The sequence below is a fragment of the Haematobia irritans genome, chromosome 1, assembly GCF_050003625.1.
Source record: "Haematobia irritans isolate KBUSLIRL chromosome 1, ASM5000362v1, whole genome shotgun sequence".
NCBI lineage: Eukaryota > Metazoa > Arthropoda > Insecta > Diptera > Muscidae > Haematobia > Haematobia irritans.
In genome coordinates, this window is record NC_134397.1 from 209806266 (window position 1) to 209830325 (window position 24060).

Consider the following 24060-nt stretch of genomic DNA (forward strand, 5'->3'; position numbering starts at 1 on the left):
GCCGTTAATGTGCCGAATTATCTCATCCTTTAACTCTTGAATTGTTGCTGGCTTATCGACGTACACCTTTTATTTCATATAACCCCAAAAAAAAAAGTCCAGCGGTGTCAAATCACATGATCTTGGCGGCTAATTGACATCGCCATTACGTGAGATAACACGGCCATTGAATTTGTTGCGCAAAAGAGCCATTGTTTCTTTAGCTATGTGGCAAGTGGCACCGTCCTGCTGAAACCACATATCGTCCACATCCATATCTTCCAATTCGGGCCCTAAAAAAAATCGTTATCATCTCACGATAGCGAACACCATTCACAGTAACTGCCTGACCGGCCTCATTTTGGAAAAAATACGGCCCGATGATGCCGCCAGCCCATAAACCGCACCAAACAGTCTCTCTTTGTGGGTGCATTGGTTTTTCGACAATCACTCTTGGATTCTCATTCGCCAAAATGCGGCAATTCTGTTTATTGACGAATCCACTGAGGTGAAAATGTGCCTCATCACTGAAGATGATTGTCTTCGAAAATTGATCATCCACTGTTGCCATTTCTTGGAACCATTTAACACGTTGTTGGATTGTGTTACTCTCCATGGTTCAAATTGAGTAAGTCTGAAATAGAGAAATGTCAAATAAAATTCGGAAAAAAACTTGTCGTTTAGGTGTAGTTCACATTCAACATCGACCCTTACAATTTAACCACCCTTTATATTAAACAAGTATATACAGCAGTATGTTCGGCCGGGCCGAATCTTAAATACCCACCACCGTGAATCAAATATAATACATTGAAACAAACAGTGAATCCACCAGGAAGAAAACGTTCGGTTAATTTTAGAAAATTTTGAATATTTTTAGAAAGTTTTAACTAAACAGTATTACAAACGTTGGCATCACGCCGAAGTCATAAAAATAAGTAAATATTTTCCGACAAATTCAAGAAAATTTATTAGACATAACTAAGTTTTTTCACTTGTTAAAGAAAATTTTGCAGTTTGAAGGAAAAACTTGGAGGTCACAATTGCAAGAATGTCTTTAGTGACAAACGAAGTACATGGATGGACGCATTTTTGGTAAAATTTACAAATTTAAAGAAATTCTGAACTTTGTTTGTGGAAGACACGAATTTAGTTAATCTTTATGCTTAAGTTGAGTATATTTTTTTCCTCGGGTTTAGTTAATTTAACTAACGTACACAAAAAATTATTAGAGTAAAGAAAACTATCTCCAAACATAATAATTCCATGAACTAAAATAAAGTTAAATTGGCTTTAGTGAAATAGAGAGTTCACTTTTTTTTGAGTGTAGTTTCCTTTGAAAACTCTTAGTCGTAGCGAGTTGATAATATAAAGAATTTCAGGGTGTTTAATGACAGAAAAGCTCCTAAGCAGTTCATTTCAACCAGTATGGTTAGTTTAAAGTGGCAGCCCGATTTTATGACCCTTAAAAAACTAGATTTCAAATTTCAGGTAAATTGGATAAAAACTACGACCAAGAAGTAAACTCGGAAGATCGGTCTATATGGAGGCTACACCGGAACATGGATTGATGCACACCATTTTCTAAAAACATAACAGGTTGGCTGATAAGTCCCCGGTCTAACAAAGAAAAACAAATTTTTTTGTCAAAATTCGTTTTTATTATTCAACATAGTTCCCTTCAAAAGCGATACAACGATTATAACGACCTTCCAATTTTTTGATACCATTTTGGTAGTACTCCTTCGGTTTTGCCTCAAAATAGGCCTCAGTTTCGGCGATCACCTCTTTATTGCAGCCAAATTTTTTTCCCTGCGAGCATCCTTTTGAGGTGTGAGAACAAGAAAAAGTCGCTGGGGGCCAGATCTGGAGAATACGGTGGGTGGGGAAGCAATTCGAAGCTCAATTCATGAATTTTTGCCATCGTTCTCAATGACTTGTGGCACGGGGCGTTGTCTTGGTGGAACAACACTTTTTTCTTCTTCATATGGGGCCGTTTTGTCGCGATTTCGACCTTCAAACGCTTTTTTCCCTTCTCAAGATAATCGATAAAAATTATTCCATGCGCATCCCAAAAAACAGAGGTCAATATTTTGCCAGCGGACTTTTGAGTCTTTCCACGCTTCGGAGACGGTTCACCGGTCGCTGTCCACTCAGCCGACTGTCGATTGGACTCAGGAGTGTAGTGATGGAGCCATGTTTCATCCATTGTCACATATCGACGGAAAAACTCGGGTGTATTACGAGTTAACAGCTGCAAACACCACTCAGAATCATCAACACGTTGTTGTTTTTGGTCAAATGTGAGCTCGCGCGGCACCCATTTTGCACAGAGCTTCCGCATATCCAAATATTGATGAATGATATGACCAACACGTTCCTGATATCGTTCCTGATATTACGGTCATTCAAAATCACTTTGTGGATTTTTTTGATGTTTTCGTCGGTAACCACCTCTTTCGGGCGTTCACTGCGTTCACCGTCCTCCGTGCTCATTTTACCATGCTTGAATTTTGCATACCAATCAATTATTGTTGATTACCCTGGGGCAGAGTCCGGAAACTCATATTCAAGCCAAGTTTTTGCTTCCACCGTATTTTTTCCCTTCAGAAAACAGTATTTTATCAAAACACGAAATTCCTTTTTTTTCATTTTTTCACAATAACAAAAGTTGCTTCACAAAAGACGCTCTATCTCACAAACTAATTGACATACAGACGTCAAATTTTGACACGAATCATTTGAAGGTTGGTACTATATAAAAATAATATGCATTTAATACTAGCGACGCCATCTATGTGTCAGAGCGGGGACTTATCAGCCAACTTGTTAGAATACCTCCTGATTTCAAATTTCAGGCAAATCGGATAGAAAATACAGTTTTTAGACGCCCAAGAAGAAATATCGGGAGATCGGTCTATATGGGGGCTATACCAAGACATTGACCGATACACCCCATTTTCGACACACCTATTTGTGGTCCTAGAATACCTCTTGATTTTAAATTTCGGGCAAATCGGATAGAAAATACAGTTTCTAGACGCCCAAGAAATAAAATCGGGAGATCGGTCTTTGTGGGGCTATACCAAAACCTGGACCGATAGGCACCATTTTCGGAACATCAATTTGTGTTACTAAAGTACCTCCAGATTTCAAATTTCAGTCAAATCAGATAGAAAATACGGTTTCTAGAAGCCCAAGACCCCAAATCGGGAGGTCGGTTTATATGGGGGCTATATCAAAACCTGGGCGATATAGCCCATCTTCGAACTTGAACTGCCTGCAAACAAAAGACGAATCTGTGCCAAATTTCAGGACGATAGCTCCATCATTGAAGACTGTAACGTGACTATATATATATATATATATGACTATATATATATATATATATATATGACTATATATATATATATATATATATATATATATATATATATATATATATATATATATATATATATATATATAAATAAACTTTTTTTAAGTATTTGGGAAACAAATTGGAGTTAGACTTTCTAAAAAATTCCCATTGAGACATATGAAGTTCACGATGAACAATGTCTCCAAAAATCGAGGCGACCTAGTTCAAAATATCCAAAATGATCTTCATAAAAAATAACGAAAGTGTATTCTTCGTTGTTGAGAGAAAAATTTTTCAAAAAAAAAAAACAAAAATTTCAATTCCATAGAAAATTTTGTAAAAATTTCATTTTCATAGAAAAATTTGTCAAAATTTTATTTCAATATAAAATATTTTCAAAATTTTATTTCTATAGAAAATTTTGTCAAAATTTTATTTCTATAGTAACTGCTGTTAACATTTTATTTCTATAGAAAATTTTGTCAATTCTATAGAAAATTTTATTTCTATAGAAAATGTAGTCAAAATTTTATTTCTATGGAAAATTTTCTCACAATTTTATTTCTATGGAAAATTCTGTCACATTTTTATTTCTATTGACAATATTTTATCTCTAGAGAAAATTTTGATAAAATTTTACTTCTATCGAAAAATTTGTTAAAATTTTATGTTTTCAAAATTTGATTACTATGGAAAACTTCCTCAAAATTTTCTTTCTATAGAAAATTTTGTCAAAATTTTATTTCTATAGAAAATTTTGTCAAAATTTTATTTCTATAAAATTGTTGTAAAAATTTTATTTCTATAGAAAATTGTGTCAAAATTATATTTCTACGGAAAATTTCCTCAAAATTTCATTTCTATAGTAAATGTCGTCAAAATTTTATTTCTATAGAAAATGTTCTATAGAAATATTTTCTATAGAAAATTTCATTTCTATATCAAATATTTTCAAAATTTTATTTCTATAGAAAATTCTGTCAAATTTTTATTTCGATAGACAATATTTTATCTCTAGAGAAAATTTTGACAAAATTTTACTTTTATAGAAAAATTTGTTAAAATTTTATTTCTATAGAAAATTTTGTCAACATGTTATTATTGTCGAAAATTTTGTTAAAATCTTATTTCTATACAAATTTATTCTAAATTTTAGTTCTATAGAAAATTTACTCAAATTTTTATTTCTATAGAAATGTTTGTCAATATTTTATTTCGATAGACAAAATATTGTCAACATTTTATTTCTATGGAACTTTTTGTCAAAATTTTATTTCTAGAGAAAATTTTGTCAAAATTTTATTTCTATAGAAAATTTTTTCAAAATTTTATTATTGTAGAAAATTTTATTTCTATAGAAAATGTTTTCAAAATTTTCCTTCTATAGAAAATTTGGTCAAAATTTTATTTCTATAGAAAATTTTGTCAAAATTTTATTTCTATAGAAAATTTTGTCAACATTTTACTCTATGGAAAATTTTGTCAAAATTTTATTCTATAGAAAATTTTGTCAAAATTGTATTTCTATAAAAAATTTAGGGAGCCACCGTGGTGCAATGGTTAGCATGCCCGCCTTGCATACACAAGGTCGTGGGTTCGATTCCTGCTTCGACCGAACACCAAAAAGTTTTTCAGCGGTGGATTATCCCACCTCAGTAATGCTGGTGACATTTCAAAGCTTCTCTAAGTGGTTTCACTGCAATGTGGAACGCCGTTCGGACTCGGCCATAGAAAGGAGGTCCCTTGTCATTGAGCTTAACATGGAATCGGGCAGCACTCAGTGATAAGAGAGAAGTTCACCAATGTGGTATCACAATGGACTGAATAGTCTAAGTGAGCTTGATACATCGGGCTGCCACCTAACCTAACCTATAGAAAATTTTGTCAAAATTTTATTTCTATAAAAAGTTTTGTCAAAATTTTATTTCTATAAAAAATTTTGTCAAAATTTTATTTCTACAGCAAATGTTCTCAAAATTTTATTTCCATAGAAAATTTTGTCAAAATTCTATTTCTATAGACAATTTTGTCAAAATTTTATTTCCATAGAAATTTTGTCAAAATTCTATTTCTATAGAAAATTTTCTATAAAATTTTATTTTATAGAAAATTTTGTCAAAATTTTATTTTATAGAAAATTTTGTCAATGTCTTATTTTTTAAGAAAATGTTGCCAAAATTTTATTTTTTAAGAAAATGTTATCAACATTTTATTTCTACAGAAAATTTTGTAAAAATTTTATTTCTATAGAAAATTTTCTTAAAATTTTATTCCTATGGAAAATGTTGTCAAAATTTTATTTCTATAATTTTTTTTTTCAAAATTCTATTTCTATAAAAAAATTTCAAGATTCTATTAATACAGAAAATTTTGTCAAAATTTTGTTTTTATAGAAAATTTTGCCAAAATTGTATATCTATAAAAAGATTTGTCAACATTTTTTTATAGAAAATGTTGTCAAAATTTTATTGTTATAGAAAATGTTGTCAAAATGTTGTTTTTGTAAAAAATTTTGTCAAAATTTTATTTCTATAAAAAAATTTTGCCAAGCCTCTATTTCTCTAGAAAATTTTGTCAACATTTTATTTCTATAGAAAATTTGGTCAACATTTTATTTCTATGGAAAATGTTGTCAAAATTTTATTTTTTATAGAAAATTTTGTCAAAATGTTATTTCTATAGGGAAATTTCTTCAAAATTTTATTTCTATGGAGAAATTTGTCAAAATTTTATTTCTATGGAAAATTTGTCAAAATTTTATTTCTAAAGGGAAATTTCTTTAAAATTTTATTTCTATAGAGAAATTTGTCAAAATTTTATTTCTATGGAAAATGTTGCTACTTTTTAAAAAATTCTGAAAATTCTAATTTTATTGTTATAGAAAATGTTGTCAAAATTTTGTTTTTGTAAAAAATTTTGTCAAAATTTTATTTCTATAAAAAAATTTTGTCAAACCTCTATTTCTCTAGAAAATTTTGTCAACATTTTATTTCTATAGAAAATTTGGTCAACATTTTATTTCTATGGAAAATGTTGTCAAAATTTTGTCAAAATGTTATTTCTATAGGGAAATTTCTTCAAAATGTTATTTCTATGGAGAAATTTGTCGAAATTTTATTTCTATAGGGAAATTTGTCATAATTTTATTTCTATAGCAAATTTTGTCAACATTTTATTTCTATAGAAAATTTTGTCAAAATTTTATTTCTATCGAAAATTTTATAAATTTTATTTCTATAGAAAATTTTGTCAAATTCTATTTCTATAAAAATTTTATCTCTATAGAAAAAATTCAAGAAAATTATATTTCTATAGAAAATTGTGTCAAAATTGACCAGTTTGATATTAGCAAATGAATTGTTTCCATACCCTTTTAAGCTATATTCCAATTATATATTGTTACGTTTTTATATTTAGGCGTTTTTAATTACCCGACAATTAAAACACAGTTCTTTTGAATAACGACAATCTACAATTTATTTACTTTGACTTCACACTTTACAATTCGTTCACACTGAAGTTATTCGTTTGACGCTTTAATTAAGACTGACTCGTTAGCAGCATGCGAGCGCTTTTATATATGACGGTGTGGCAATACGAGAACATTCTGGTAGCACTACAATATTCTGACAACGCCAGAACATTCTTAGACAATGCTAGAAGGATCTACGACCATTAAGATGTTCATCTGGTGGCTGCCAAACACATACACACTCACATAGATATATGCTCGCATTACTACAACAACAACAATAATGACAATAGACAATGAGATGAAATGAGAATGCAGAATAACAAAGCAAAGGGGTTGCTATTCTATGAGAGAGTAAGAACTAACATTTTGGTAAGCAAACAAAAGAACATAAACGAAATTCAGGAAAATACTAGAAATGAATAGATGATTCCAACAAGTGATAGCGAAATTTTATCGTTACAATTTGAAATTTTAAATTAACGGAAACTAATTTAAATAAACTTATATCTATAATTATTAAATTCGTAACACTGCCTCCCGCTTAAGCCTGTTCGTCCCGAACAGGCACAGAACCTGTTCCGTAAGGAGCCAATCGTTCCAGATGTACAACTTTCATCTTTGATCTAGGGCTGTCGTCCTTCTGAATCCGGTATACAACATCATTGATCTTCTTGATGACTTTGTATGGGCCTTCCCACTGTGTTTGCAGTTTAGGACACAATCCTTTCTTTCGTTGCGGGTTAAATAGCAGAACCAATTCTTCTTCTTGGAAGCCCTCTGTATTTACAGCACGATCGTATCTCGCCTTCATTCTGTTGCTGACCATTTTTATTTTGTTGCGCACTGATTCGTGAACTTCACCGAAAGTGTTTGGGATGTTGTTTCTGTTTTCTTCCATGGCGAGCTCATTAGGTTTAGCGCCGAATATCAGATCGCCAGGCAACTTCAACTCAGTTCCGAATAGAACATTGGCCGGTGTTCGAGAGGTGGAATCATGAATGGCAGATCTATACGACAGCAAAAACTTTGGTATATGCTCGTCCCAGTCCCTCTGGCCGTTGTCCACTACTTTTCGAAGATGTTCCTCCAGAGTGCGATTAAACCTTTCTACCATGCCATCGGATTGTGGATGTAATGGCGTAGTCCTCGTTTTCTTGATACCAAGGGATTCACACATCTCTTTGAATATGGCCGATTCAAAATTTCTTCCCTGGTCTGAGTGAATCTCGGACGGCACACCGTAGCGACATATCCAGTTTTTGTTGACCACATCCACAATCGTTTTTGCCTCTTGGTTTGGAATTGCATACACCTCCGGCCATTTGCTGAAGTAATCCATGACCACAAAGACATAACGGTTTCCAGAATCACTTACTGGGAAAGGGCCTGCCACGTCCATTGCTATTCTTTCAAACGGGGCTCCTGGTCTATATTCTTGCATAGGACCTCGACTTTTCCTTGTTGGACCTTTCGCCTTCATGCACTTCTCGCAATTGGCTACCCATTCAGCAATTGATTTCTGGCATCCAACCCAGTAGAATCGTTGCTTCACTTTCTCGGCGGTTTTGGTTATTCCCAGATGACCTCCACTGGGACCATTATGGAACTCCGCCAAAACGTCTCTTATTTTGGAATCCGGTACGATGATCAAATTTCGGCTGCTCTTGCCATCTTCGCTTTCCCATTTACGTTGCAGGGATCCATTGACTAGAACTAAACTATCCCATTGAGCCCAGTATGATTTCATAAGTGGACTTTCGGCTGCGATGTCTTTCTTACTGGGCTTCTTGTTCTCTTCCTTTGCCGAAATAATTTTGTTCAAAATGGGATCTTTACGCTGTTCTGTTGGCCAGTCCACCCCAGATTCGATGTGTAACAGCCGAATATCAACAATCTCCTCCTTATGTTCAGCTTTCGAGCAGTGCTTGCATTCTATACTGCAAGGTCGACGTGACAAAGCGTCAGCGTTACCGTGTTTTCCACCTTTTCTATGCTCGATACTGATATCATAGCTTTGGAGCCTCTCGATCCAACGTGCCAGTTGAGCTTCCGGATTCTTGAATTGGAGCAACCATCGTAGAGCTGAGTGATCAGTCCTGAGCAAGAAGTGTTGTCCATACAAATATTTATGATAATGTTTTACACCCTCTATGACGGCTAGCAGCTCTCGTCGCGTTACACAGTAGTTCTTTTCGGGCTTGGACAACGTTCGGCTGAAATATCCGATGACCTTCTCCTTGCCGTCTATCTGTTGGGATAGCACACCTCCAATACCATGCGCGCTAGCATCTGTATCCAAAACAAATTTTTCGCCCGGAATAGGATACGCTAGAACAGGAGCTGAACATAAAAGTTCTTTTAAATGTTGGAATGAATCCTCCTGTTCGTCGCTCCACTGGAACTTCTGACCTTTTTGCGTCAATTTATGGAGACTAGCGGCGATGCTGGCGAAGTTTGGGACGAATCGTCGGTAATATGTACATAACCCAAGGAAACTTCTTAATTCGTGGAGATTTCGGGGTCGTGGCCAATCTCTGACAGCTTGGATTTTGTCTTCATCGGTGGATATGCCCTCTGCAGTCACATGATGACCCAGGTATTTAACTTCCCGCTGGAAAAGGGAGCATTTCTTTGCGTTAAGGCGTAGACCAGCGGCTGACAATTGCTGGATAACGTCTTTCAAGTTCTTAAGGTGCTCGTCAAATGTTTTGCCCATCACTATGATGTCGTCCAAGTAGATCAAGCACGACTTCCAGTGCAACCCCTTCAGTACCCGCTCCATCAATCTTTCGAAGGTAGCCGGAGCGTTGCAGAGCCCGAACGGCATTACATTGAATTGCCAGAGACCACCATTAACGCCAAAAGCCGTCTTTTCCTTGTCTTTCTCGGCGATCTCTACTTGCCAATATCCACTCTGCAAATCAAGCGTAGAAAACCATGTTGTTCCGGCTAGTGTGTCCAACGTGTCATCAATGCGTGGAAGCGGATAACTGTCCTTTTTGGTGACATCATTCAGTTTTCTGTAATCCACGCAGAATCGGGTACTTCCATCTTTCTTTTTGACCAGCACAACTGGGGAACACCAAGGACTTGATGATGGGTCGATCACTCCACTCTCCGCCATTTCCTTTATGAGCTTTTGAACTTCGTCTCTTTTTGCCAGGGGAACACTTCGTGGTGCCTGTTTTATGGGCCTTTCTTCTGCGGTTTTAATTTCATGTTTCACTACAGATGTTCTTCCTTGATTTCCCTTTTCAGAAGCAAAAGCAGAGGCGTTTTTCCACAACAATTGCTTGGCTTTATTTCTCTCTGACGGCGATAGATGACGTGTCCAAGCCTCGAAATACCCTTCTAGATGTTTTCTCACTGCTCCATGTGTCTTTGATGAGGTGCCTTCCAAATTGACTATTGCCTCGGCTGGTGTACATTTTCCAATATCAGAAAATTTTACGATTTGCTCATGATTGTCAGACAAGTTCAAGACACGAACTGGTATTAGTCTCTCTTCGTTCGTTGTTACCAGGGCACTTGCTATCAAGATGTTGTTGCTTTTGTTTTCGGCTGGTTCAACAACCCACAATTGGCCGACTTCACAATCTCCATTCATAGAAACCCATATAATTGCTTCGGCATTCGGTGGTATAGACTCCGACTGGCTCGTTGTCAAACGTCTGACAGGTGTATTCCCGTCGTATCCCACGTTTACCGTTATTTCGGCATCGCACCATGTCATTACACGACGCTTCATATCCAAATTGAGACCAAAAGCAATCATGAAATCCGCTCCAATTATAACTTCGTCTACTATATCTGCCACAATGAAATCATAAGTAACGGATTTGTTAGCAATAGTTAATTTTACGGTGACCTTTCCATATACGGTTGCGGGTTCCCCTGTAGCCGTGCGTAGCTTCACTCCAATCAGTGGTGTAACTTTTCCTTTTACTAAATCAGATCTAATGATAGACTTTGATGCACCAGTATCCAACGTCAAAGTACGCTTGTCGCCATTAATAACACCCGCAATAGTTAAATTGTTATTTTTCTGTTGAACTATTGCTATGGAGATGGTGGGGCCATCGACTGTGGGAGCCAGCTCTTGCCCCGCTGAACTAGCTCGATTTAGTTTAAAGGTGACTCACTTGACTGTGGGGTCACCTTCTTATGGCTATTGTTTAATGGAGATGGTGATGTGGACCTTGACCGTTTGCGTCGTGCTTTGCATTCTCGAGCTAGATGTCCCGGCTTATCACAGTTATAGCATTTGATCCGGGATTTATTTGCCTCTTGCTTCATTTCTTGCATTGCCTGCTTAACGGCTTCTTTCACTGAATCAATCACGGAATTTGATTCGTCATTCTCGGTCTCCACCTTACGTACTTTGTGAATTTGAGGACGTGCTAGTACCCTCGCTGTCTCTTGTGTAAGGGCAAATGTTACAGTTTCCACAAATGTAGCTTTTTGTGACGCATATGTTGCACATTTTATGTCTGGGTCTCGAATGCCATTCACAAAGGTCTCAATTTTGATGCGGTCCACAAGTGGGTGACTCTCTCCTGGGTATGCCAACAGCACCAACCGCTCAACTTCTGTTGCAAAATCTTGTAGAGTCTCATTTGATTTCTGGACCCTTCCTCTTAATTCCATTCTGAAGATGTCTTGCTTATGTTCACCACCGTACTTGCGTTGTAGCGCAGCTATTACTTCCTTATAGTTATTTCTGGAAGAAGTTGGGATACTTTGTATTACATCGGCAGCATTACCCTTCAATGCCAACAGAAGTTCAATTGCTCTGTCGTTGTCATTCCACATGTTTCTGGATGCCACCGTCTCAAATTGGAATTTGAAAACATCAAATGAAGATGAACCATCAAAAACAGGAGTTTTGATTTTTGGGCCCTCGATTACGCGCAGTGGACCACCTTTCATTTCTAGTTCTGACATTTTTTTCTCAAGGTGTAGAAATTTTTCATCGTGAACCACAAATTTCTTATCCAATTCCACAATTTGACTTTCAATGTGGTCTACGCGTTTCTCCATACCTTCCGAAAGTTGTTGTAACTTTTCATTAAGAATTCTAGAATTTTCGTCAAATTTCTCCACCAAAAGAAGAGAATTTTCTTCCATCATTTTTCTAGAATTTTCTTGCATTTTTAGAGCGTTTTCTTCCAGCAATTTTCTAGAATTTTCTTCCATTTTTAGAGAATTTGCTTCCAGTTTTCTAGAATTCTCTTCCATCATTTTGCTCAAAACATTGAGCATTGAGGTGTAATCCACAACACTCGAAGCCACAGATGGAGTTTCTACACTGCTTGTATTGACGAGTATTGATTCATCAATGTCTTCCTTATAATCAAACTCATGCGTCGCAATGTCCATATTACGCCGTTCAAACTCTTCCAGTAGACGCTTTTGAAGCTGGGCCTTATTGCCTGTTGTCGGCAGCTCCAGTTTGCTCAATTCCTTTTTTAAGTCTTCCACACGAAGCTCATTAAACTTCATTGTAGATTTTTTTTCGTTATTTCACTTCCGACACCAATTGTTACGTTTTTATATTTAGGCGTTTTTAATTACCCGACAATTAAAACACAGTTCTTTTGAATAACGACAATCTACAATTTATTTACTTTGACTTCACACTTTACAATTCGTTCACACTGAAGTTATTCGTTTGACGCTTTAATTAAGACTGACTCGTTAGCAGCATGCGAGCGCTTTTATATATGACGGTGTGGCAATACGAGAACATTCTGGTAGCACTACAATATTCTGACAACGCCAGAACATTCTTAGACAATGCTAGAAGGATCTACGACCATTAAGATGTTCATCTGGTGGCTGCCAAACACATACACACTCACATAGATATATGCTCGCATTACTACAACAACAACAATAATGACAATAGACAATGAGATGAAATGAGAATGCAGAATAACAAAGCAAAGGGGTTGCTATTCTATGAGAGAGTAAGAACTAACATTTTGGTAAGCAAACAAAAGAACATAAACGAAATTCAGGAAAATACTAGAAATGAATAGATGATTCCAACAAGTGATAGCGAAATTTTATCGTTACAATTTGAAATTTTAAATTAACGGAAACTAATTTAAATAAACTTATATCTATAATTATTAAATTCGTAACAATATGAACAAAAATAATTCAATGTGTAATTTGAAAATTAAATTCTTAAAAATTCATATTCATATATTTTCAGACATTGCATTTATCACACCAAAAGGATTACTAATGCAAAATTCATTTAATTCGGACGAAAATGCAATATGAGCAATGACCAAATAACGAATAGCTGGCTTCAATGGCTGCATCTACAAAACAGATGAAGTGATGAAAAACCCAAGGGTGAAGCTTTAAAACAAAACAGAACACAACAAAAATATCTCCACAATAGCTAAAATTCCCGGGAAACTGATACTCATTGGATACTGAGTCAAACTCAGCGAAAAGTTCGTTAAAAATGAAACGGATTTGAATTGGCTAAGAGGATTCTCTCATAAGCCTGCTTATTCAATATGACTATGGGTATTAGAAAAATGCATGGCATCATTGGCAAATATTGAGAAGAAAAAAAAAACAGTTTTTTTTCGAAATCAATCGATAGTTGCAATCAGTCAGCATTTCCCTCCCCCTGTCCCGATAACTTCTCATGAAAGGGGTGGTAAATACTGGACCACAAAAGTCAATGTTGACTTTTCAGTGATTGATGACATCCATTCTCATTGGAAATTGTGCTCAATAGCTTTAATAGGAGGAAAATATCAAGTGGCTTGACAATATGAAAGGAAACTTCTAAATTTGGATATATGTAATGGATTAGTAGAAGTGGTCTTAAAGCCTGCCTAAGACCACCTAAGACCGGGACACCATGACAGATGTGTCAGGTCCACAATCAAGCAAAGCACTCACAAGTGCAAAATCAATAAAATCGACTGATGAAACATGTCACTCAGCTGTGAAGAATGGTGGCATGTCATCTTGTACCCCATTGCCCGCAACCTCCACATCCAACTCCTCATCCTGCTCGTCCACCACGAAATCCAAAATATTAACCAACGGTTCAGCTAAACGATCAATAGTTACATCACCACCTGCCTCTATGCAAGAGAATATAGGCATCCATCACAATCCTTCATTGGCAAAGCAAGACGATAAGGTGGAGAAGATTAAAAAGGAGGAAATAACCAACATTACCTCGATTCCTCCCAATATCACTACCACCATCACTATGTCCAATGTTGGTATCAAATCGTTTACCTCGCCCACAATTCAATCACCTATATCGTCGAGTACAATGTCAAATCAAATGTCATCGTCTACCGATTCAGCAGCTAATCAAGTCATTGGACCACCACCCGCCACATCAACCTCCTCGTCGTCGAAAATAGACAAAGACTCCATAGCACCGGAAACAATTGTCACGGCCACGTCATCAACAGGCACAATTAACCAGAGTTGCTGTGCCAGTAGCATTAGCATCAATAGTAGTAGTAGTACTGGTGGTAGTAATCCAAACTTAAATCCTGCATCACCCCACAAACAGAATCCTTTGTCAAGGCAAATGCAACGTGAAGTCACGTCACAGGATGTCGATGAGGTGGCTCGTTTGTTTGAAGAAAAACCTGAAGCCTTTGAGAAATGGCTAATGGAACGAGCCCCACCTGAAGCATTAGCACGCCTGCATGAATTCATTGAGGGGCGTAAACCCCCACCGAAGAGACCATCGGTTACATCGGATTTGTTTCAGCAATGGATGGCTGCTTCACCTGTTCAGGTAAGAATGTCCTTAGAGATTTTAAGCTTTCATTCATACCAATGAGTCAGTCAGTCATTCAACTCTCCTTATTGAATTTATTTGCATACTTTTTCCTTCCATGAATGTCAGAGATGTAATGTAAATGTAATCACAGCTACTTTTCTTAATGGAACTGATTTTCCTCACAATATCCTTAGATCGTTAAGCATATTGAAATATTTGTGAGGGGAATGATTTTATTTAAAATTTTAATACAAATTCCATAGAATCTCTATGGAGATTGCTTTAATTTTAGATGCATTAGAAGGGGTCCATCCAAATATTTTATGAATCTCGAAAATCTTGCAAAATATCAGCCAAATCGGTTCACATTTAGATATAGCTCCCATATATATCTTTCGTCCGATTTAGACTCATATGACCACAGAGGCCAAAGTTTACTACCGATCTTCGTGAAATTTTGCACAGAGGGTAGAATTGACATTCTACCAATGCTTGGTAAATTTGATTGAAATCGGTTCAAATTTAGATATAGCTCCCATATATATCTTTCGTCCGATTTGAACTTATATGGCCACAAAAGCCGTGTTTTGCTTCAAATTTTGCAAAGGGTACGTTTGATAGTATCGTTAAGTGTGTCAAATTTTGTTAAAATCGGTTCAGATTTAGATATAGCTCACATATATATCTTTCACCCGCTTTGGACTTATATGGCTTCAAAATCCAGGGTTTTGCCGTGATTTGCTTCAAATTTTCGCAGGAGTACGTTTGGTAGTATCGGTAATTGTACCAACTTTGGTTGAAATCGGTTCAGATTTAGATATGGCTCCCATATATATCTTCCGTCCGATTTGCACTTATATGACCAGGGGGCCAAAGTTACCCTGCCATTTACGTGAAATTTCGCATAGATAGCAGAATTATAATTCTAACTATACATGTCAAATTTAGTCAAAATCGGTTCAGATTATATATAGCTCCCATATATACGTACACCAGAGTTGGGGAAATATGGTAGACTGTTACACATTTTAGACTTATTTTCAATGGAAGTGTCCTCCTGGATAGCTGGATAGCGTTAGCCGATTTAAATTTTAATTCTAGAGATTTTGTAGAAGTAAAACAAGTATATACGGCCGTAAGTTCGGCCAGGCCGAAGCTTATGTACCCTCCATCGTGGATTGCGTAGAAACTTCTTCTAAACACTGCCATCCACAATCGAATTACTTAAGTTGCGGTAACGCTTGCCGATGGCAAGGTATCTTAAAACCTCCTAACACCATCTTCTAAATTGTATGTAAGTCCATACGTGGTATATATTAAACAAAAAAGGCCGATAAAATACAGAAATAATTCAGTTTGACAAAATTTTCTATAGAAATAAAATTTTGACAAAAATTTCTATAGAAATAAAATTTTGACAAAATTTTCTATAGCAATACAAGTTTGACAAAATTTTCTATAGAAATGAAATGTTGACAAAATTTTATATAGAAATAAAATTTTCACAAAATTTTCTATAGAAATAAAATCTTGGTAGATTATTTGTGGCTCGAGTGGCAACCATGATTATGAACCGAATAAAATTTGACCAAAATTTTCTATAGAAATAAAATTTTGACAAAATTTTCTGTAGAAATAAAATTTTGAAAATAATGAAAATTTTATTATGAACCGAATAAAATTTTAACAAAATTTTCTCTAGAAATAAAATTTTGACAAAAATTTCTATAGAAATAAAATTTTGACAAAATTTTCTATAGAAATAAAATTTTGGTAGATTATTTTTGGCTCTAGTGGCAGCCATGATTATTAACCGATATGGACCAATTTTTGTGTGATTGGACCAATTTTGGTATGGTTGTTAGCGACCGTATACTAACACCACGTTCCTAATTTGAACCGGATCGGATGAATTTTGCTCCTCCGAGAGGCTCCGGAGGTCAAATCTGGAGAACGTTTTATATGGGGGCTATATATAATTATGGACCGATATGGACCAATTCTGTGACGGTTGTTAAAGATCATATACTAACACCATGTTCCAAATTACAACCGGCTTGGATGAAATATGTTTCTCTTGGAGACTTCGCAAACCAAATCTGGGGATCGGTTTATATGGGGGCTATATATAATTATGGACCGATGTGGACCAATTTTTGCATGGTTGTTAGAGACCATATACCAACACCATGTACCAAATTTCAGCCGGATCGGATGAAATTTGCTTCTCTTTTAGGCTCCGCAAGCCAAATCTGGGGATCGGTTTATATGGGGGCTATATATAATTATGGACTGATGTGCACCAATTTTTGCATGGTTGTTAGAGACCATATACCAACACCATGTACCAAATTTCAGCCGGATCGGATGAAATATGCTTCTGTTAGAGGCTCCACAAGCCAAATCTGAGGGTCCCTTTATATGGGGGCTATACGTAAAAGTGGACCGATATGGCCCATTTTCAATACCATCCGACCTACATCGATAACAACTACTTGTGCCAAGTTTCAAGTGGATAGCTTGTTTCGTTCGGAAGTTAGCGTGATTTCAACAGACGGACGGACGGACATGCTTAGATCGACTCAGAACTTCACCACGACCCAGAATATATATACTTGATGGGGTCTTAGAGCAATATTTCGATGTGTTACAAACGGAATGACAAAGTTAATATACCCCCATCCTATGATGGAGGGTATAAAAATTGTCTTCTTTATGTTATATAGCTTCCAGCAAATGTGAAGTAGTTGAGATGGTAACACAAATTTTGGGCTACATAGGGGTGAAGGGTATAATATAGTCGGCTCCGCCCGACCTTAGACTTTCCTTACTTATTTTCTTCTTCATATGGGGCGGTTTCGCCGCGATTTCGACCTTCAAACGCTCCAATAACGCCATATAATAGTCACTGTTGATGGTTTTTCCCTTCTGAAGATCATCGATAAAAATTATTCCATGCGCATCCCAAAAAACAGAGGCCATTGCTTTGCCAGTGGACTTTAGAGTCTTTCCATGCTTCGGAGATAGTTTACCGGTCGCTGTCCCCTCAGCCGACTGTCGATTGGACCCAGGAGTATAGTGATGGAGCCATGTTTCATCCATTGTCACATATCGACGGAAAAACTCGGGTGTATTACGAGTTAACAGCTGCAAACACCGCTCAGAATCATCAACACGTTGTTTTTTTTGGTCAAATGTGAGCTCGCGCGGCACCCATTTTGCACAGAGCTTCCGCATATCCAAATATTGATGAATGATATGACCAACTCGTTCCTTTGATATCTTTAAGGACTCTGCTATCTCGATCCACGTCATTTTACGGTCATTCAAAATCATTTTGTGGATTTTTTTGATGTTTTCGTCGGTAACCACCTCTTTCGGGAGTCCACTGCGTTCACCGTCCTCCGTGCACATTTCACCATGCTTGAATTTTGCATACCAATCAATTATTATTGATTACCCTGGGGCAGAGTCCGGAAACTCATATTCAAGCCAAGTTTTTGCTTCCTCCGTATTTTTGCCCTTCAGAAAATAGTATTTGATCAAAACACGAAATTCCTTTTTTCCATTTTTTTTCACAATAACAAATGTTGCTTCACAAAAGACGCTCTATCTCACAAACTAATTGACTTACAGACGTCAAATTTTGCACCAATCACTTGAAGGTTCGTACTATATAAAAATGATACGCATTTAGTACTAGCGACGTCATCTATGTGTCAGACCGGGGACTTATCAGCCAACCTGTTAAGCTCAATGGCAAGGGACCTCCTTTTTATAGCCGAGTCCGAACGGCGTTCCACATTGCAGTGAAACCACTTAGAGAAGCTTTGAAACCATTAGAAATGTCACCAGCATTAAATAGTGATACGGTCAAAATTTGATCAAGGGAAAACGCGTGTAAATCGGTGAAATCGTTTATTTAAAAAATCAAATTAAATTTCTTTTTCAAGTCCAATTAGTATAAAATTCAGGAAAAATATTCAGTTAGGCTTTCGCTTTTCCACATCCGAATTGCCGGGCCTCACGCTTGACACCTGCCATCAGATTTTGTACAGCCACCTTGTCCATTTTCTTCGCCGCAGAAAGCCAGTTTGCCTTGAACTGCTGCTCGTCCTTAGCAGTTTTTTTGGTCTTCATTAGGTTCCGCTTGACAATAGCCCAGTATTTCTCAATTGGGCGGAGCTCTGGCGTGTTGGGAGGGTTCTTGTCCTTGGGAACCACCTGCGCGTTGTTGGCGGCGTACCACTCCATGGCCTTTTTACCGTAATGCCAAGATGCCAAATCCGGCCAAAACAGTACGGAACAACCGTGTTTCTTCAGGAAAGGCAGCAGACGTTTATTCAAACACTCTTTCACGTAAATTTCTTGGTTGACAGTCCCGGAAGCTATGAAAATGCTGCTTTTCAAGCCACAGTACAGATGGCTTGCCAAACCAGATTTTTCTTTGCGAACTTTGACAGTTTTATGTGCTTGAAAATATCTGCTACCTTTCCCCTTCCTTTTGCCGTATAAAACTCCTGTCCCGGAAGCTGCTTGTAGTCGGCTTTGACGTAGGTTTCGTCGTCCATTACCACGCAGTCAAACTTCGTCAGCATCGTCGTGTACAGCCTCCGGGATCGCGCTTTGACCATCGTATTTTGTTTATCATAGCGATTTGGAGTCACTACTTTCTTGTAAGTCGATAGTCCGGCTCGGTTTTTGGCTCGATGCATGGTTGTAGACGATACACCCAGCTTATTTGCGGCATCTCGGAGAGAGAGGTTAGGGTTTCGCTTGAAACTAACGGCAACTCTCTTTGTCGTCTCAGCGGCTTCCGGTTTTCGATTTCCCCCCGATCCAGACTTCCTGGCTGTCGACAAACGTTCTCCAAACACTTTAATTACATTTGTAACGTTTGATTTGGCAACTTTTAGGGATTTTGCCAGCTTTGCGTGCGAGTAGCTCGGATTTTCGCGATGCGCGTGCAAAATTTTGATTCGCTGCTCTTCTTGCTTGGACGGCATTTTGACAACTGAAGAGTGAATTCCAAAATCAAAATAGGAGCAACATTCTACACACACACACCTTCAAAATGAGGGGTGTTCAGTAGGTAGGGTCACGGCCTAAGGCAATAAAAAAAAGTTGATGCAGTCACCCCCCAGTTTTGTAGCATACTTGAAGACAATTTCAGAACACGAAAACTTTTTTTTTTTCGTGCACCCTACGACCCCCCGAAATACAATTTACTGTGCTGTGTCGTCATTTGAAGTCCGATCGAAAAGAAACGCATATCGTTGTTCATGGTTGATCAGGGGCTATATTTCGTGCATTGGTAATTTTTGACTCCGACGTCAAATTTGATTTTTAATTTTTTTATTTCGCTTCGTATACCCCTATGATGCCCATTTCTTATAACCATTATAAAGATCTTATCAAAATATGAAACTTTTGCTTTGGAAGCATTTAATTATATTCATAAACAAAAAAGTTACAGAGATTTTAAAAAGTCAATAGGTCACCCTACACCATCAAATAGCTTTTGCTGTGTTGTCATGATATCCGATCGAAACCACATGCACATCGTTATTCACATCTACGAAATTAATTTGAAAGGTATTTAATACACACAAACTGTTTATCTGTAAATTTCTAACCGTATCATTGTATACATACTCGTTGTGTGCACTACGGCATTTTCTGCGTTATGCAAAGTGCATGTGTTTTTGCTAGAACAATTTGAGAACAGTAGGCTCTCAAATTGTTCTAGCAAAAAATCTAACAAACACTTTCGCTACATGATTTCTTAAGTCTGTCCATATTTTTGTGAGAGAAGGCTGTTGATAGTATTTAAAAAAAGTGAAAACAAAATGAAATTCGAAGCTCGGGTTATCGACAAAACTAAATTACCAACAAATCATCAAGTTATTGAATTCCTTTTATATTTAAAGAAAGCAGGCACCGCAAGTGTTAAAAATGAATCTACTAATCATGTTACAGACGATAAACGATTGGGTTATATAATATCCAAAATTAAAAGTCGCCAACAACATAGTAAACTTGATTCTAGACAGGATTTGTTATAAATTAATTCTAAAAAGTTGTTAGCCGCATAATAAAATTGTACAATTAATAAACATGAAATGTACTCAAATCAAATTCAAATCTAATCTAATATTTTCTTGTTTAAAGTATTTACTCATGTGACAACATTGCTCACCATTGTGAAGATGACAAGAAAACGCAAAAAAAAAATACGGCGTAGTCAGATGTTGAAAGGCAGAAATTTAACCAATGTGTAAGCAGCATAACGATCTTCGTAATTTTCCACAATTCCGTTACCACTTACTTTTATTGTTAGATTGATTGTTAGATTTTAAAACAGTAGGCTCTCAAGTTGTTCAAGCAAAAACACAAGAACTTTGCATAACGCAGAAAATGCCGTAGTGCACACAACGAGTATGTATACAATGATACGGTTAGAAATTTACAGATAAACAGTTTGTGTATATTAAATACCTTTCAAATTAATTTCGTAGATGTGAATAACGATGTGCATGTGGTTTCGATCGGATATCATGACAACACAGCAAAAGCTATTTGATGGTGTAGGGTGACCTATTGACTTTTTAAAATATCTGTAACTTTTTTGTTTATGAATATAATTAAATACTTCCAAAGCAAAAGTTTCATATTTTGATAAGATCTTTATAATGGTTGTAAGAAATGGGCATCATAGGGGTATACGAAGCGAAATAAAAAAATTAAAAATCAAATTTGACGTCGGAGTCAAAAATGACCAATGCACGAAATATAGCCACTGATCAACCATGAACAACGATATGCGTTTCTTTTCGATCGGACTTCAAATGACGACACAGTACAGTAAATTGCATTTCGGGGGGTCGTAGGGTGCACGAAAAAAAAAACTTTTAGTGTTCTGAAATTGTCTTCAAATATGCTACAAAACTGGGGGGTGACTGCATGAACTTTTTTTCGCGACCCTATCTAGTGTTCAGGTCTTTTTAAATGCAAAATTGAAAGAAATACGTCAAGTTTATATTGACCAAAATTTGACCGTATCACGCTTTAAGGACGTTTTTACTTGAAACCTACTATAATTTCTACTTGAAGTTGAACCTAAATTCGGAAATTTAAGTTGTCGTTAATACGTTTGTAAAGGACTTTAATATCACATGATGAAAAAACGAGTAAATTAAAATTTATGTCCAAGTTTCAAGTACGTAAAACTCAAATGTAAAATGGAATTGTGTATGCATCCTTATTCCAATCAATTCTCCGCTTCTTTGGCTCGGAATCAATACCAAAATCTTTGCAACCGGCAAAAGTTTTTTCAGTGTAGGTACCATTATTTATAACTGAAGCATTAAAAAATTAAATTTTTGAAAATTTTCAAATTTTATGATACTACCCCACATTTATTCATATGTTGTTTGTGCACGATGTTTGTAGTATACGAGTTTGGACTTTTGACAAGTAAGAATCCCTGCTGGCATGAACTGAGACTCTTGAGAAGCCATCCTCAAGTATTTATCTAATATCAAAGGATTGTCATTGTCAGCAAACATGCTGCATGCATGAATTCCATGTATTTGATTTTGTTAAGAGCCTGAAGCTATAAGTGGCGATGAAATGTTTTAAGTATTTAAACAAGGCCCTGAGTTTGAATTATTGATTAATGATTTAATTGTGGATCACATTACAACACTCATTAGTGTATGGCTTACGAATAGCTTTCGGAAGTAATATAATTGCATTAGGCAATATTCATAATGAAGGAAATTATTCAATAAATAAATTCCATGTGCATTTATTTGCGTTATGAATTTTTGGGTGCCAATCAGAAAATGACAAAAGGCCTTCGGTGATAATTGTATGTTTCGCGCGATTTTATTTTTCATTGGTATATATTCAATCAAGAAAAAATGACCATTAATATTAACTCATGATCAAGGAATTGGTGTTCGAGTTCGACAAGCAGTGGTGACCTTGGTCCCAAATCACAAGATTTTCTTGGAAAACAGTTTTGAGTGAACGTCTCTCACACAACTACTAGAACGGATGTCCAAAAGCCATTGAACTGAATTTACATCACTACTGTGATAATTTTCTTTTTTAATTTTTTATGGTTTGTAAACACAGTTGTCAGAGTGGTAGACTTCTACCAAAAATGACATATTTTTTACTTTTTGGTAGATTGATAGAATTCTAAACGTTTTGGTAGATTTTGTCAAAATAGTCCACTCCAACTAAGATTTAATTCAATTTTATAAAGAAATAAAATATAAATAATTTTTTTTTTGGCAAAATTTCCTACAGATGTAAAAAAATTGACAAAATTTTCTATAGAAATAAAATTGTGAGAAATTTTTCTATAGAAATAAAATTTACAAAAAACAAATTATAGAAATAAACTTTTGACAAAATTTGCTATAGAAATACAATTGTGAGAAAATTTTCTATAGATATAAAATTTTTCTTTCGTAAATAGTCCACTCCAACTAAGATTTAATTCAATTTTATAAAGAAATAAAATATAAATAATTTTTTTTTGGCAAAATTTCCTACAGATGTAAAACAAAATTGTAAAATTTTTCTATAGAAAAAAATTCAGAAAAAATTTTATAGAAATAAAATTCTGGAAAAATTTTCTACAGAAATAAAATTTTGAAAAAAGAAATTATAGAAATAAACTTTTGACAAAATTTGCCATAGAAATAAAACTGTGAGAAAATTTTCTATAGAAATAAAATTTTGACAAACTTTTCTATAGAAATAAAATTGTACGTATTTTTGAGTATTGTTGATCTACTTTATGATTATTATGATTATTAATTTTGTTCGGCTTCAGGTCATAGAAACCATCGATTATTGATTTGTTTTAATATAGTATTTCCAATATTTTGCTTAGTGCCACTAACCATCTGCTGGGATTTTGTATTTGAGTTAGTGTGCTGCTGTTCGTTTCGCAATTTTTACGGTGACTTGCGAACAGCAGCACACGAACTCAAATACAAAATCCCAGAAGATGGTTAGTGGCACTAAGCGAAATATTGGAAATAAATATTAAAACAAATCGATAATCGGTTTCTCATGACCTCAAGCCAATAAAAATTAATAATCGAAATAAAATTTTGACAAAATTTTTTATAGAAATAAAACTTTGACAAAATTTTCTAAGAAATAAAATTTTGACAAAATTTTCTATAAAAATAAAAGCTGAGATCAAAAACAACAATAACGATTGAAGAGAAGCCAACAATAACAAACAAAACGAATGAAGATAGAGGAAGCACGCTCAAAAACAAACCCAGCAAACTAAATGCAAATCGATGATTTGAGTTTGGCAAAGGAAAAGAGATATGCTTGTAAATTTGTTTAGGCAGTAGCCTAAGGTTCAAGTGTATTTCACTTTGGGTTGAGTGAATTACCCGAATTTATTCTGATAATTGGTTGATAGTTTTG

At 35.6% G+C, this 24060-nt stretch overlaps 1 protein-coding gene across 1 annotated transcript in view; it reads left to right on the plus strand.

Moving 5' to 3' along the window:
- The window catches only part of Pde6 (phosphodiesterase 6), a 474642-nt gene that overhangs the window by 376789 nt on the left and 73793 nt on the right, over window positions 1-24060 (plus strand). Inside the window, exon 5 of the mRNA XM_075292702.1 lies at window positions 13036-14610. Within this exon, the coding sequence (XP_075148817.1) occupies window positions 13705-14610 (906 nt within the window). The 5' untranslated portion in view covers window positions 13036-13704. The remainder of the gene's footprint in view (window positions 1-13035; window positions 14611-24060) is intronic.